The sequence below is a fragment of the Lactuca serriola genome, chromosome 1, assembly GCF_051521515.1.
Source record: "Lactuca serriola cultivar US96UC23 chromosome 1, Lser_US96UC23_V15, whole genome shotgun sequence".
Lineage (NCBI taxonomy): Eukaryota > Viridiplantae > Streptophyta > Magnoliopsida > Asterales > Asteraceae > Lactuca > Lactuca serriola.
In genome coordinates, this window is record NC_136408.1 from 136,849,402 (window position 1) to 136,863,289 (window position 13,888).

At 38.6% G+C, this 13,888-nt stretch overlaps 2 protein-coding genes and 1 pseudogene across 2 annotated transcripts; all 3 read left to right on the forward strand.

Annotated features, from left to right (window-relative positions):
• The first annotated feature begins 242 nt into the window (after positions 1 to 242).
• Positions 243 to 821, forward strand: LOC145061904 (toll/interleukin-1 receptor-like protein pseudogene; annotated as a pseudogene).
• A 1,138-nt stretch (positions 822 to 1,959) lies between these two features.
• On the forward strand, positions 1,960 to 6,490 carry LOC145099037 (disease resistance-like protein DSC1). The gene is made up of 6 exons (XM_079036625.1): positions 1,960 to 2,694; positions 2,784 to 3,101; positions 3,181 to 4,077; positions 4,163 to 4,775; positions 5,543 to 5,613; positions 6,234 to 6,490. The coding sequence occupies exons 1-6, from the start codon at positions 1,972 to 1,974 to the stop codon at positions 6,249 to 6,251; spliced, it is 2,640 nt and encodes an 879-aa protein (XP_078892751.1). The 5' UTR covers positions 1,960 to 1,971; the 3' UTR covers positions 6,252 to 6,490.
• Positions 6,491 to 8,113: 1,623 nt separating this feature from the next.
• LOC145061912 (uncharacterized) lies at positions 8,114 to 8,965 on the forward strand. The gene is made up of 2 exons (XM_079009503.1): positions 8,114 to 8,329; positions 8,450 to 8,965. The coding sequence occupies exons 1-2, from the start codon at positions 8,114 to 8,116 to the stop codon at positions 8,963 to 8,965; spliced, it is 732 nt and encodes a 243-aa protein (XP_078865629.1).
• Positions 8,966 to 13,888: the final 4,923 nt, after the last annotated feature.

Below are 13,888 nucleotides of genomic sequence, written 5' to 3' on the forward strand. Positions count from 1 at the left end.
GTTTGATGAGATTTAAGTTGCATATAGTAGATATTAATAGTTCCGTATTTATGTAGAGGCATTATGTACTAGATCCCTACATTGGTACATAAGGTAGGGAAGCCGGTGAAACCAACTTTCATAGCCGATAACGTGTGGAGGAGTTTCAAACTTACTAAGATACACCCGGTATATAAGGAGAAACTTTAAATAAATAAACAAAATTGTGGGAAGGGTGAAGAGTCATCAACTCATTACTCATAATGGTTGTTCTATCTGAACTTCCAGAAGGATCTTCATCTTCTTCATCAACTCATGGCCATAGTTCACCAACTTGTGGCCATAGTTCATCAACTAATGGTCATAGATATGACGTATTTTTAAGTTTTAGAGGTGTTGACACTCGTCATAGTTTCACTGATCACCTTCATGAGGCCCTCATTGATGCCAATATCAATACCTTCTTGGATGATGAAGAGATTGAAACTGGGGAAGATCTTAAACCGGAATTAGAGAGTGCGATCAAAGCATCCAGGGCTTCTGTTATCGTCTTGTCCAAGAATTATGCTTCTTCAACATGGTGTCTCGATGAATTGGTGCTGATCCTTGAGCAGCGTATGACATCCAACCATATTGTTATCCCAATATTCTATCATGTGGAGCCCACACATGTTAGGAAGCAACTAAGTAGCTTTGGAGATGCAATGGCTAAGCATAGACAGATGATGGAGGCGGAGACAAATGCAGATAAAAGAAGTCAATTAGCTCAAAAGATGGACCGATGGAATAAAGCACTTATAGAAGTTGCTAATTTAAAAGGAAATGATGTCAGAGGAAGGTAACCACTTTCTTATGCACATTTACATAATCCTTCAATTTTGTTTGATTAACACATCAATGTTAGTATCATTTTCTCCCAATGCATTTCAATAAGTTTGTTTAACATCGTTAAATAGACATATTTTGATCTATTAGGATATAAATAAGATTCACGTAATTTTATCTAGGCTTTCAATTATGTGATCTAATAAATCAGTTCATATAAATGGATTCATTATTCTAGTAAATTCCATACATTTGTTATGTATGAATTTTGTGTTTCATCATAAGTTAATTCATTTAGACAAACTATTTCAATTATTTTTTATGTTGTACATTAATAAAGCAAGATTTGAAGGGTTTGCTATGCATCTACTATTAATTATACCATGCCACCTTCAAATCATAGTGTCCTTTATGATAAATAACTTATCTTACCTTCAGTTAGTAAAAGATTACCTATAACTGACACTTTTTTTTTCAAACACACCACAATGATAGTTATGGTCTTGTGTAAACGTAGTGAAGTTAGGTTGCCCATTACTAAAATCTGGTATTACATTGGCATCTTTTATTTTATTATAGTATGACCTTACACATAGGATACTAGCTTGTATAGTTAGACTTGTAAACAAAATATCGTTTTAATGTGAAGGACTTGATTAAAATTAATAGCTATGATATAATTTTGATTTTGGATCTTTGGACAAATTAAATCTCCAAAACTGGTTTGTTAGTTGTGTGGTTCTCATAAAATCTGATTTCAGGCTAGAGACAGAGTTTATTGAAGAAATTGTGAAGGACATCCACCATAGATTACATGTATCCTTAAGGAGCGTTCGATCGCAGCTTATTGGGATGGAATATTATATTAACTTCATCACTTCATGGTTGAAAGATGCATCCTCATACACAGCAGACATACTCACTATTTCGGGTATGGGTGGAATCGGGAAGACATCTTTAGCCAAACATGTCTATGTGCTATATTCACATGAATTCCACAAAAGCAGTTGTATTGAAGATATTAGTAGGGTATGTGATGGAAAGTTTAATGGGTTGCTTGATTTACAAGAACAACTGTGCGGCGACATTTCAAGAACAAGTTCAATTAAAGTTCATGATGCTTCAATATACACCTCAAAGATAGAGAATGTTGTAGCTCGTAAAAGGATGTTTCTTGTTCTTGATGATATCACCACTCTTGATCAGTTGGATGCATTACTTGGGAGCAAAGGTTTTCATCCTGGAAGCAAAATAATTATAACCACAAAGGAAAGACGTTTGATAGAGAGGTGTGCACTATTCAAAACAGACATTAAACGAAAGCATACAGAGCTCTTGCTTCAAGGCTTAAATGAGACCGAATCATGGGAACTTTTGTGTCTCCATGCATTCAAATCCAACTATCCCAAGACAGGTTATGAAGGTGTGTTATATAAGCTTGTGAAGTATTGTCAAGGACATCCATTGGCTCTTGTAGTATTGGGAAAATCTTTATATGATCGAGATGTAACTTATTGGGAAGGGTGCATAGAAGGGCTAAAGAAAGAAACAGATTCTCATGTGAATAATGTCTTGAGAATGAGCTTTAACTCTTTTCCGTCCAAAAATGATAAGGATTTGTTTAAGTATATTGCTTGTTTTTTTGTCGGAATAGATAGAGATCTTACTGAAACAATATTAAAGGCGTGTAATATAAACATAGGATCTGGAATCCCAAATCTTCTCGACCGATTCCTTCTTTCTATTGGAGGGAAAAACGAGTTGAAGATGCATCAGTTGGTTCAAGAGATGGGAAGGTTTGAAGTACGTCAAGAATCACTTGATAAACCATGGAAGAGAAGTCTATTATGGTGTCATGAAGAGTCATTCAGAGTGCTGAAACAAAAAAAGGTAAGAGGCCATGTATGCTTTTAGTAGTGTGTATGTCCAAAATATTTTTTATTGACTGATTTATTTATTTGTATTATGTTTCTTATTAGGGAAAGGGAAATCTTCTAGGTCTTGCCCTTGACATGCGCATGCTTGAGAAAGAAAAGTTTGGCGTATCATATGAGCTGAAAACAAATGCATTGAGTAACATGGATAATTTGATGCTACTACAACTCAATTATGTGCACATGAATGGGTCTTATGCAAACTTTCCAGAGGAATTAAGAGGCTTGTGTATGCATGGGTTTCATTTAAAGTCTATTCCTTTAGACTTACCTATGCAAAATCTTGTTGCTCTTGACATGTCATATAGCAATATTGAATCATTTATCGGTTGTCATAATAATCAGTTTGAGAAGGGGAAAAAGGTAACTTATCTTCATTTCTTATTCATCCATCTTGAGTTGATGAATTCTCTACTCTTCTAACTTATTTCCATTTCTGTAGTTGGATGGATCGTGCTTAAAAGATAAAAGGTTACTTGGGTCATTGAAGATTCTAAATTTAAGTTTTTGTAAAAAACTTCGTAGTCTTGGTGATTTTGACCAACTTCCTGCACTTGAGAGGTTAGTAGCTAGAAACTGCATTGATTTGCTCGAGGTTTGTGAATCAATTGAGCAATGCATTGAACTTTTCTTCATCGATCTAAGCTATTGCATGAAGCTTGAAAAACTTCCAAGAAACATAGGCATGTTGAAGAATGTTAAAACAATGTTGCTAGATGGTTGTAGTCCTTGTGGATCTCGAATCGAGAATAGGGGTAGCGATTCACTGGAATTGTGCAAGGCTGACAACATTCACATAAATACAAGAACCTCTTCCTCTGCCTTTGTGGGTGCTATACCAAGTGATTTGAAGTTGTTTGCAAATTATTTACCGAGGTCTTTAGTAAGTTTGTCACTTGCAAATAGTAATTTGTCCACTAAATCCTTTGCCATGGACATGAGTTGCCTATCAGTGTTAAAGGAATTATATTTAGATGGCAATCCTATAGATTCCATGCCCAGTTGTGTGAGAACCCTTCCTAGGCTTGAGATGCTTAGTATGAAACACTGTAAAAAATTGAAGTCAATTGAGCATCCTCCACGTACACTAAGCAAGTTGCTCTTTCCTGTTGATGAGCGTGTTTTACGGAAAGTCGTTTTTGATCCAAACATGTCCCCACTAGATTTGTTAAGAAGTTCGATGGTTTATTCAGGTTTGTCATATGAAATTGAAGGCATTGTGAAAATCCAACCAATGGTAGGTGTGGAGGAGAAGGTATTACGTAGCTTGGGCTGGAGTAATTTAGACTTCCTTAACGAAAGGCACTTGGTAGCTAATTCTTGGGAATCTGAAACCCAGGTTATTTTAGTTAATTGTTTGTCTCTATGTGAATATGTATAATATGCTTCTTATGTTGATTAATTAAGGTGGTTGTATTTGGCAGATGATGTTTTATGAATTTGGAATATTCAGCACAATGTATGAGGCGGAGGAGATGCCGAGTTGGTTTAGGCATAGAAGTGTGGGGCCATCAATATCTTTTACCATCCCATCATCATCTCCGAACAACCTCCTTAAAGGACTCAACTTCTGCTCTCTGCACACATTAAAACCTCCTGTTGAGTGGTGGAATTGTTTCCCTTTTACGCCAATGATGACAATTAGTAATATAACAAAGAACCGCATGTGGATATACGAACGTTGCTTTGACAGGGGTATTTTATCTAGAGACTGTTGCGTGTTGTTAAGTCATTGGATGTTTGGGATGAATGAGATGGAAGGTGGTGACCACATTACTATTACTGTTACACTGCCGACTTATCGAGTTGTAAAGGAGTGTGGGGTGAGTCTTGTGTATGAGGATGATGGAGAGAAGAAGGAAGAAGAAGATGTGTTGGGTTATTACAAGTCATGGAATCATATAATTGGTGGAGATCTCTCTCCTTTTCAAACAACTACAGGACAATACATCCTAGACAACCGGCGGTTTTTTTCACATGGCATTCACTTGTCTCCCTATCATCGTGAATTCGTTCCAGACGGCTCCTGCTATCAAGGTAGATGTGATTTTTGTTAAATATATTTTATTCTCATGTTTTATGTATAATGACCTACCTGATGCATCACCCACTTCCTTTAAATAGATGGATAATGACCCATTTATTTATTAAATCTTTTAAACAAATAGATAATATGACCCAGATCCACTCATTTATTATTGATTTAATTGACCTATAAGATAAGATTTTGATTTTATAAAATATATAAAATAAAATTTGTACTTTTAATTTATAAAATGAATAGACCCAAGCATTGATTCGTCTAGTCTACAGCAGGAGGTCCAGGAAAGCCCATCAAAATAGTTGGGATCAAGTTCAGTCCTTACACTCTTAAGAGAGTTTTATTTTTCTGTTTTGTCTTAATAGAATTCCCTTATGGGTGAAGCACTATCTTTATGTTTGGTTTGGTATGGAGTGCTGGCATCCATTATTTTACCCTACCTTGAGGAGTATTTCAGCTTTTCATTTTCTAGAAGATTGTTAGCTAAGAAAATTGTAGTAGCAAAAACTATTGGAGAGGCCCTTCCTCTTGAAAGAATGGGAAACCCCTATTATATATATCATTCATTATTGGTTACTTGTTTCTGGTTGTGAATTTCCTGCTTATTCTCTTTACTCTGTGTGGGAGCTTATCAATACAGTCAATTGATTAAGTCTTTCGATATGTTGGATCACATAAATATATCTGGACCCAAAACGACTACTTTGTCCAAGTAGGTTGTTTGTGAACAATGATTAACATATCACTTTTTATCTGTTTTCAGCAAAAAAGGAAGATTGTTGGTTCAGAGCTTTATCCCCAAGGAAGCCTGGCATAATTGGTGGGGCACATGAGGTATACTTTTTGACACCCAAACCCTTTCTCTCATCACTTGAACAAAGGCTTACACAACCAAATATTAGGAATCAAAGTACTCCATTGGTTTTGAATCATTTTCTGTTCATACCATTAAAATTATGACCTTGCAATGAACACTTGAAAATGCCAACATTAAAATTTTGAATCATTTTCTGTTCATACCATGTCTAGAGACAAGGGGTCAAAATCTTGGATCAAATTCTCACCACTCCTGTACTTGATATGCAGTTGAGTCCAATTCATAGATTCATCATGTTCAGTAGATGTTGTTCTCGAGCAAATTCTATGTTAATAACAAACTATTGCAATTAATTTGGAAAAGAATATGAAATTGGTTAAGCATATTCCTTGATTTTAAGGAGTCTTATTGATAGATGTCTACCCAGGATAGGACCAAGCAACATGTTGAGAATGCATAAATTTCTTCAAGAGTTTGGAAAGAGATTTATCACTAGGAGTCATTAATTCTGTTCTATCAAGAAAATGCAACATAATATTTACACTTTCAAGTAACTATCTGTTTTCGTAGCATTTTGTATTATATCCTGTAAACTTACATAACTTTTAAAATTTTCTTACTTTTCCTTTCCATGTAGGGTAAGGGGGAATCTTAAAGGTGTCATCCTTCACATGAAAAGGATTGAGAAAAAAAGGCTATGTGGCATGAATAGAAGATGAATGCATTCCGCAAATGGGTAACATAATGCAATTGCAACTCAATTGTGTAACTCGGAGTTATATCCTACTTTTCCAGAAGTGTATACTAACTAGCCTGTATTGCAAAAAAGTATACACATTTCAAATTGTATGGTATTTCCCAACGACTCTTTTAAGCATAGTTGTTCAAATTAAACACTTCTCAAATTGTGTGCTGTTTCCTGATCATAATTTGAACTGAATTTTTGGTCTCAATCATTGGCTTATCAACAGTGTCCAACGTGTATGGGCTCAAAATCTCAAATCCTTTATAGGATTCTATAAATCAGCTACAGTCTACATCAGTCTGACACGATTCTTGATAGAAGCTCATGAACAAGCCCACTCATACTACTAATAACACCTTTCAAATTCCCCTGAAGCATCCCATTGAGGTTAAACCTCCTGATGAAACATGAAACTTCCTCTTTCCCATTGAATTAATTAGCCATGGAAACTAACACAGATTGTATCCCTAGAATAAACCTAATGCCCCTAACCTCTGTCATGTACAGCAGCCATCAGCTACCACCATTTGACCTAAAACAGCTAGATTTGGTTGGGATAAATTTCAAAAACGAATAATAGTTTTTTTTTTAATATTTATATATTTAGAAAGGCGAAGAAATAAAATTAAAACTGGAAGGGTACAGAGACGATTGAAATAGAAAACAGTAATAGCCAACCTAATTTGAATACAACACAAAAACCAAAACTAATGAAGCAAAACTAATTAAATGATGTGAGTAGATGCAATGCAACAGTTGAACAAGGAGGAGATGTACAAAACGCAGCAGCAATTAGCCAAAGCTAGTTATTGGAGACAATAAACCACTTAAAGCAACTGGAGAATGAAAAACAATGAAAGCGACCCTATTTGAAAACTCTGAATTGCATTCAGTGCACCACCACTTTAAAGTAATAATATCCACACCACTAGTAATCCCCAAGAAATATTCAGAGCACCTGAAAAAGCAACCTAAAATTACAATAGAACTTGCACCAAAAACTTGAAGCAGCTCCAATAAACTACATGTGTCAAACAACTCCAAATGACAGCTCAAATAACTTTTTCACTCTTGCAATACTCTCAAGTCTCAACATAGAAAACATTTGAACCTCTAATTCCTAAAACCTGTACATAACATTAACAAGTTACAATATGTTCAAATAATTTTTTTTTTGGAATTCTTTTTATGAAATAGACATCAAAGAACATCTACACCCTTCTTTTCTATTACTATAAATATAAGAAAACAAGGTCTTACATCGGTGTTTTAACATCTAATTAGCTACGTGGATATGGGCTACAAAGATTTGATATTACATAATGTTTTTGTCAACATACCAATCAAAAACATGTTTGTTTTGATGACTTCCAAAACCACAACCCTTGAAGATGGATTTAAGAAAATTTATAGCCATGGATGCACATTCTGAAATATAGATTTGGATTTTTTTGCAAGTACGGGTTGTGGGGTTTAACTTCGATTTCATATTAATTTGTTTTTGTCCTGAACTTCTTATAAAATTTAATGAACCAAAATATTAGCCGAGATTATAGTATCAACACAGCAAGATAATGTTTCCTAGTATTATGGGATATTAGTTAGTATAGATATCGTTCATATCCAGTGTATCCCAGCCTGTATATATACTTGTATTATTAATGAAAGAGGCACGCATTGAATATTAACATGGTATCAGAGCGTATAATCTTCTGAAAACCTTTTCTCAGCCACCGATCTTCTTTCTTTCTTCTATCTGATCTTCTTCCTCCATGGATCCCAAAAATCACCCAGCCATCACTGTTACAAACATCAGAAACTTCATTCCATTCACTCTTGAAATGGAAAACGGTCAATACACTTCATGGGTTGAGTTGTTCAAAATACATTGTCGTGCTTTCCAAGTTGAAAATCACATCGACCCTGAAGTCAAGCCACCACCATCCGCCCCCTCTTCCTCAACTGCCACTGAGGCCGAAAAGGCCACAGTAACCTCTGAATCTCAAATCTGGTCTCGTCTAGACGCGATTGTTCTTTAGTGGATCTATAGTACAATCTCGAATGATCTTCTTCATACCATCTTGAAACCTCAAACTACTGCCTTACAGGCTTGGCAAGCTCTCGAAAATATTTTTCAAGATAATCAAAGTTCAAGGGTTGTCTATCTCGACAGCAAGTTCGTTTCCACCCGCCTTGATCATCATCCCAACTTCTCCTCCTACTGCCAAGCTATGAAGATGTTGGCGGATCAGCTTGCCAACGTGGGAAACCCGGTGTCCAATCAAAGGCTCGTTTTACAACTAATTGCCGGTCTTAATGAAAGCTACGAAGGTGTTGCCATGCTCATACAACAAACAACCCCTCTTCCTGATTTTTATGCAGTCCGATCAAAACTAATCATGGAAGAATCTCGCAAAGCTCATCAAGCAGCTGCAGCTGCACCTTCACCTCACATCAGCGCCACCGCAACCGGTTTAACAGCATCCACAACACCTGTGAACCCCAGAAACAATGACAACAACAACCGATTCAATCAACAACAACCTGATTTTACCTCTTTTCGTGGACGAGGTCGTGGCAGAGGAGGTCGTGGTCGGGGTAGATCGAGCAACAACATGGGATGAGGCTTCCACAACGGTTCACATCAACCTCAACATACTTCCGGTTCTAATACACGCTCCTATCAACCATGGCTTACACCACCTCCTTGGGCATTCCAAAACTACTCACCATGGGCCTATCCACCGTGCCCTTATCCTACACAACAACTTGGTAACACCAGACCTCCATCTAATGGACCTGGTCTTCTTGGAAGCCGACCCCAGCAGGCCCATGCAACTTACGACTCCAGCTACATGCCAACTGATTTGGAGCAGGCTTTCCAAACGATGTCGCTCCACCCACCTGACACAAATTGGTATGTGGACACAGGAGCTACTTCCCACATAACAAATAATTCAGGTAACTTCACGTCTTATCAAAATAATGGCCCTTTTCGGAATATAACTGTCGGTAATGGTTCCACTATTCCAATCCAAGGTACCGGACATCAAACTTTGCCTTACCCTTTCCCTCCATTAATTCTCAAAAATGTTCTTCATGCTCCTCATATTATCAAAAATCTTTTATCTGTTCATCGGTTCACCACTGACAATAATATTTCTGTGGAATTTGACCCTTTCGGTTTTGATGTGAAGGATTTCCAGACGTGGACACCACTTCTTCGATGCAATAGTTCTGGCGATCTTTATCCTTTCACACTTCAATCATCATCCCAAGTTACAACACCCTCAACTTTTGCTGCAATAACCAAGGATTTATGGCACCATCGGCTCGGACATCCGGGATCTGATATTTTATCTTCTTTACAGTCTACTTTGAAATTTAGTTCTAGTTCTAAAACTTTATCTCCTGTTTGTTCTTCCTGTGTGTTTGGAAAACAATCTAAATTTCCCTTTTATGCTTCAAATTCTATCACACATTTACCTTTTGATATAATTCACACAGATTTGTGGACATCACCTGTGCTAAGTTCTAGTGGTCATCAATATTATCTCTTATTCTTAGATGACAAAACTAATTTCTTGTGGACATACCCACTTGCACACAAATCTCAAGTTTATTCCACTTTCGTTCAATTTTTCACACTCATCAAAACCCAATTTCACTTTACAATCAAAACAATACAATGTGATAATGGCCGCGAGTATAACAATCATAACTTCCATCAGTTTTGTTCTCAAAATGGCATCCAATTTCGATTCTCTTGTCCACACACATCTCCGCAAAATGGAAAAGCGGAAAGAAAAATCCGTTCAATAAATAATGTGTTGCGGACTCTTCTTGCTCACTCCACGGTACCATTACGGTTTTGGCAACACGCTCTTCAACACGCCACTTATCTTCTCAACATTCTTCCGAGTAATCTTTTACATAAACTCACACCTACTCACCTTCTATACAATCTCCAACCCACATATTCTCATTTACGCACTTTTGGATGTCTTTGCTATCCCCTCACCTCTCCTACTACTACACACAAGTTAAACAAACGGTCATCACCCTGTGTTTTCTTGGGTTATCCATCCAACCATTGGGGGTATAAATGTTATGACATCCAAACCCGTACCATCATCTTATCCCGCCATGTCATTTTTGACGAAACAATATTCCCATTCTCAAAATTGCCATCTTCACCATTTACTACTTCCACTCAATCCCAAACCGAATCAGATCCCCATCCTTCCTTATGGTCCTCTTCTTCTGAATCCTTGCCAACCACTAAGCCCACTCCATCTCCAAAACCTCCCATCCAGTTTACTTACTCACGTCGTTCTAACCAGGCCTCACATCCATCTCCTGTCATACAGCAACCAAAAACCCCCCTCCCCCCCCCCATGTCACAATCTACCTCCAATCGAACCATCCACACCAGAAGTATGTCTGGCATCTCTAAACCAAAACAACCTTTCATTCTTCATCCTACATCGTCTATTTCACCTTTACCTAAAACTCTTTTGGATGCTCTCAAAAATCCGGATTGGAATACAGCCATGAATGATGAATTCTAGGTGCTTATTGATAATAATACATGGAAGTTAGTCCCAAAAACTCCAAATATGAATGTGGTACGGAGTATGTGGATTTATCGCCACAAAACTAAGTCTGATGGTTCTTTAGAGCGATACAAAGCTCGTTTGGTTTATGATGGCAGGTCTTAAAAGGAAGGAATTGACTGTGGGGAGACATTTAGTCCCGTGGTGAAGCCAACAACAATACGGACAGTTCTTTCCATTGCTCTCTCAAATGCATGGCAAATTCACCAACTTGACGTGAAAAACGCGTTTTTACACGGGCACCTACATGAAACCGTGTACATGCACCAACCCCCAGGGTTTCGTGATCCCTCCTATTCGGACCATGTTTGCTTACTCAATAAATCTTTATACAGCCTCAAACAAGCGCCCCGGGCTTGGTACCAACGATTCGCTGATTACGTGTTCACTTTGGGATTCAAACACAGCAAATGTGATCATTCTTTGTTCATTTACAAGAACGGATCACATACGGCCTTCCTACTTCTATACGTAGATGACATCTTGCTCGTGACATCATCACCCCACTTACGCCAAACATTCATGCAACTATTAGCCAAGGAATTTGCAATGAAAGATCTTGGTCCCCTAAACTACTTTCTTGGCATTTCAATCACATGAACGAAAAATTCACTTCATCTTTCGCAGCACAAATATGCCACCGAAATCCTAGAAAGAGCCGGCATTAGTTCCTGTCATCCATCCTCCACACCAGTTGACACAAAATCCAAGATAAGTAAAAATGACGACACTCTTTTGACCGATGGAGGCACTCAATACCGTCAATTAGCCGGTGTGCTCCAATATCTTACGTTCACTCGTCCAGATATCTGTTATGCCGTTCAACAAATTTGCATGCACATGCATGCTCCTCAAACAACTCACCTCAATGCTCTTAAAAGGATCTTACGCTACATAAAGGGCACACTCCATCATGGCTTGCACATTACCCGGTCACCCACACACTCCATTATCGCATACACAGACGCTGATTGGGCAGGCTGCCCGGATACAAGACGATCGACGTTAGGATATGCTATCTACATGGGAAACAATCTCGTCTCTTGGTCATCAAAGCGACAACCAACTCTTTCCAGATCAAGTGCCGAGGCGGAGTATAGAGGTGTTGCAAATATAGTATCTGAAACATGTTGGCTACGAAATCTACTATTAGAACTTAAATTGCCTCAAACTAAAGCCACCTTCGTCTACTGTGACAATGTCAGTGCAATATACCTATCTTGCAATCCTGTTCAACATTAAAGAACAAAACACATCGAGCTTGACATCCACTTTTTTCGGGAAAAAGTTGCTTGTGGTCAAATCCGTGTTTCTCACATTCCCTCACGCTATCAGGTCGCCGATATCTTCACCAAAGGTCTACCTCTCGTGCTATTTGATGACTTCAAAAACAGCCTCAACGTCCGTGCTCCTCCCGATTCGACTGCGGGGGTATATCAGCCGAGATTATAGTATCAACACAGCAAGATAATGTTACAGCAATATAATGTTTATAGTATTATGGGATATTAGTTAGTATAGATATCGTTCATATCCAGTGTATCCCAGCCTGTATATATACTTGTATTATTAATGAAAGAGGCACGCATTGAATAGATTATTAACACAAAATGAATATGAAGATGATTTTCATACCATAATCGATTTATTTGTAACATCCCGGAATCGCAAGAGTAGAGTTGAAGGGCTGAAAGTGCAAGTTTTAGAGGATGACTCGGCGAGTCCACGGCTGACTCGGCGAGTCAGGTCGCAGTCATGGTCGCGTGTCAAGTGGCCTACTCGGCGAGTCCATGGGATGGACTCGGCGAGTAGGTGCTGTATGGAGAAAACCCTAATTTCCGAGGTTGAGCCCTATATAAAGAGCATTATACCCCTCCACAGCCTCCCTTATTCCCACCTTGAGTTCCAGAAACCCTAAATTCGTGGAGAGATCATTTGTGGAGCAAATTAGAGCTTGGAGAGGTGTTGTTTGAAGAGATCTTGAAGGAGAAGTGGCTTGGATCAAAGGGCTTTACTTGGATTCGAGTTTGGCTGCTATTGAGGCATCTTTTGGAGGTAATATCTTCGTCCTTAGGCTGTGCATTCCTAGTTTCATCATTTTGGGGTTTGTGGGGAGTATGTCTTGGAATGTTTTGGAGTTTGGAGGATAGATCTGAGGTTGCTACCTCAGATCTGGAATATTGAAGGCCTTGAGTGCATTAAAGTTCCTGTGTTTGAGTGCTTAGTAAAGCCACCATGTCCCAAACCTTGGTTTTAAGGTGAATATGGCTTAGATCTCGTTAGATTCACGTAAAGTTTGCCACTTTACGTGATGGATGGATTGTAGGAGGTTGGATCTATGTTTTGGATCAATTGCATGGCCTGAGATGTTTCTGTATGGATTCAGAACGGTGGTACTCGACGAGTCATATGGGTGGACTCGACGAGTTACTTGAAGATGGCCTGGGACTCGACGAGTTGGAAGAACAACTCGGCGAGTAGGTTGAAGATGGCCTTGCACTCGACGAGTCCATTTGGACTCGGCGAGTCTTGTCGAGGAAGTCCCAATGTTTCTGATTGAGTCGATGAATCGGTGGGTCAAGGGATGACTCGGTGAGTTGGGTGCGAGTGGACTCAGAGTTGTTGGACTCGACGAGTCTTGGGGTGACTCGGCGAGTTGGGTCGCTAATTGAGGGAAGATCTGAGCATATGGACTCGGCAAGTCATCGGGTTGACTCGGCGAGTAGGGTCGGTCAGGGGTTAACTTTGACTTGTCCATGGTTGACCAGTTGTCTTCCAGGGGTATTTTGGTGATTAAGGGTATTTATTGAGTTGTATGTTTTGATGATTAGTGAAGGAGTTCGTGCCAAAGTTCGGAGCAGCGGGATCTTATCTTTTCAGCCGGCAGTGTCGAGGTGAGTTATCCTCACTATATCAACAGGGTCTAAGGCA

What these genes read in the sequence shown, in the direction of transcription:
- LOC145099037 (XM_079036625.1), top strand. Translation starts at nt 1,972, where the DNA reads ATGTTTCTTGTTCTTGATGATATCACCACTCTTGATCAGTTGGATGCA. An exon ending in AGTTTGAGAAGGGGAAAAAG is followed by an intron (nt 3,102 to 3,180) that starts GTAACTTATCTT and finishes CCATTTCTGTAG; the next exon opens with TTGGATGGATCGTGCTTAAA. An exon ending in AGACGGCTCCTGCTATCAAG is followed by an intron (nt 4,776 to 5,542) that starts GTAGATGTGATT and finishes ATCTGTTTTCAG; the next exon opens with CAAAAAAGGAAGATTGTTGG.
- LOC145061912 (XM_079009503.1), top strand. Translation starts at nt 8,114, where the DNA reads ATGGATCCCAAAAATCACCCAGCCATCACTGTTACAAACATCAGAAAC. An exon ending in CTGAGGCCGAAAAGGCCACA is followed by an intron (nt 8,330 to 8,449) that starts GTAACCTCTGAA and finishes ACTGCCTTACAG; the next exon opens with GCTTGGCAAGCTCTCGAAAA.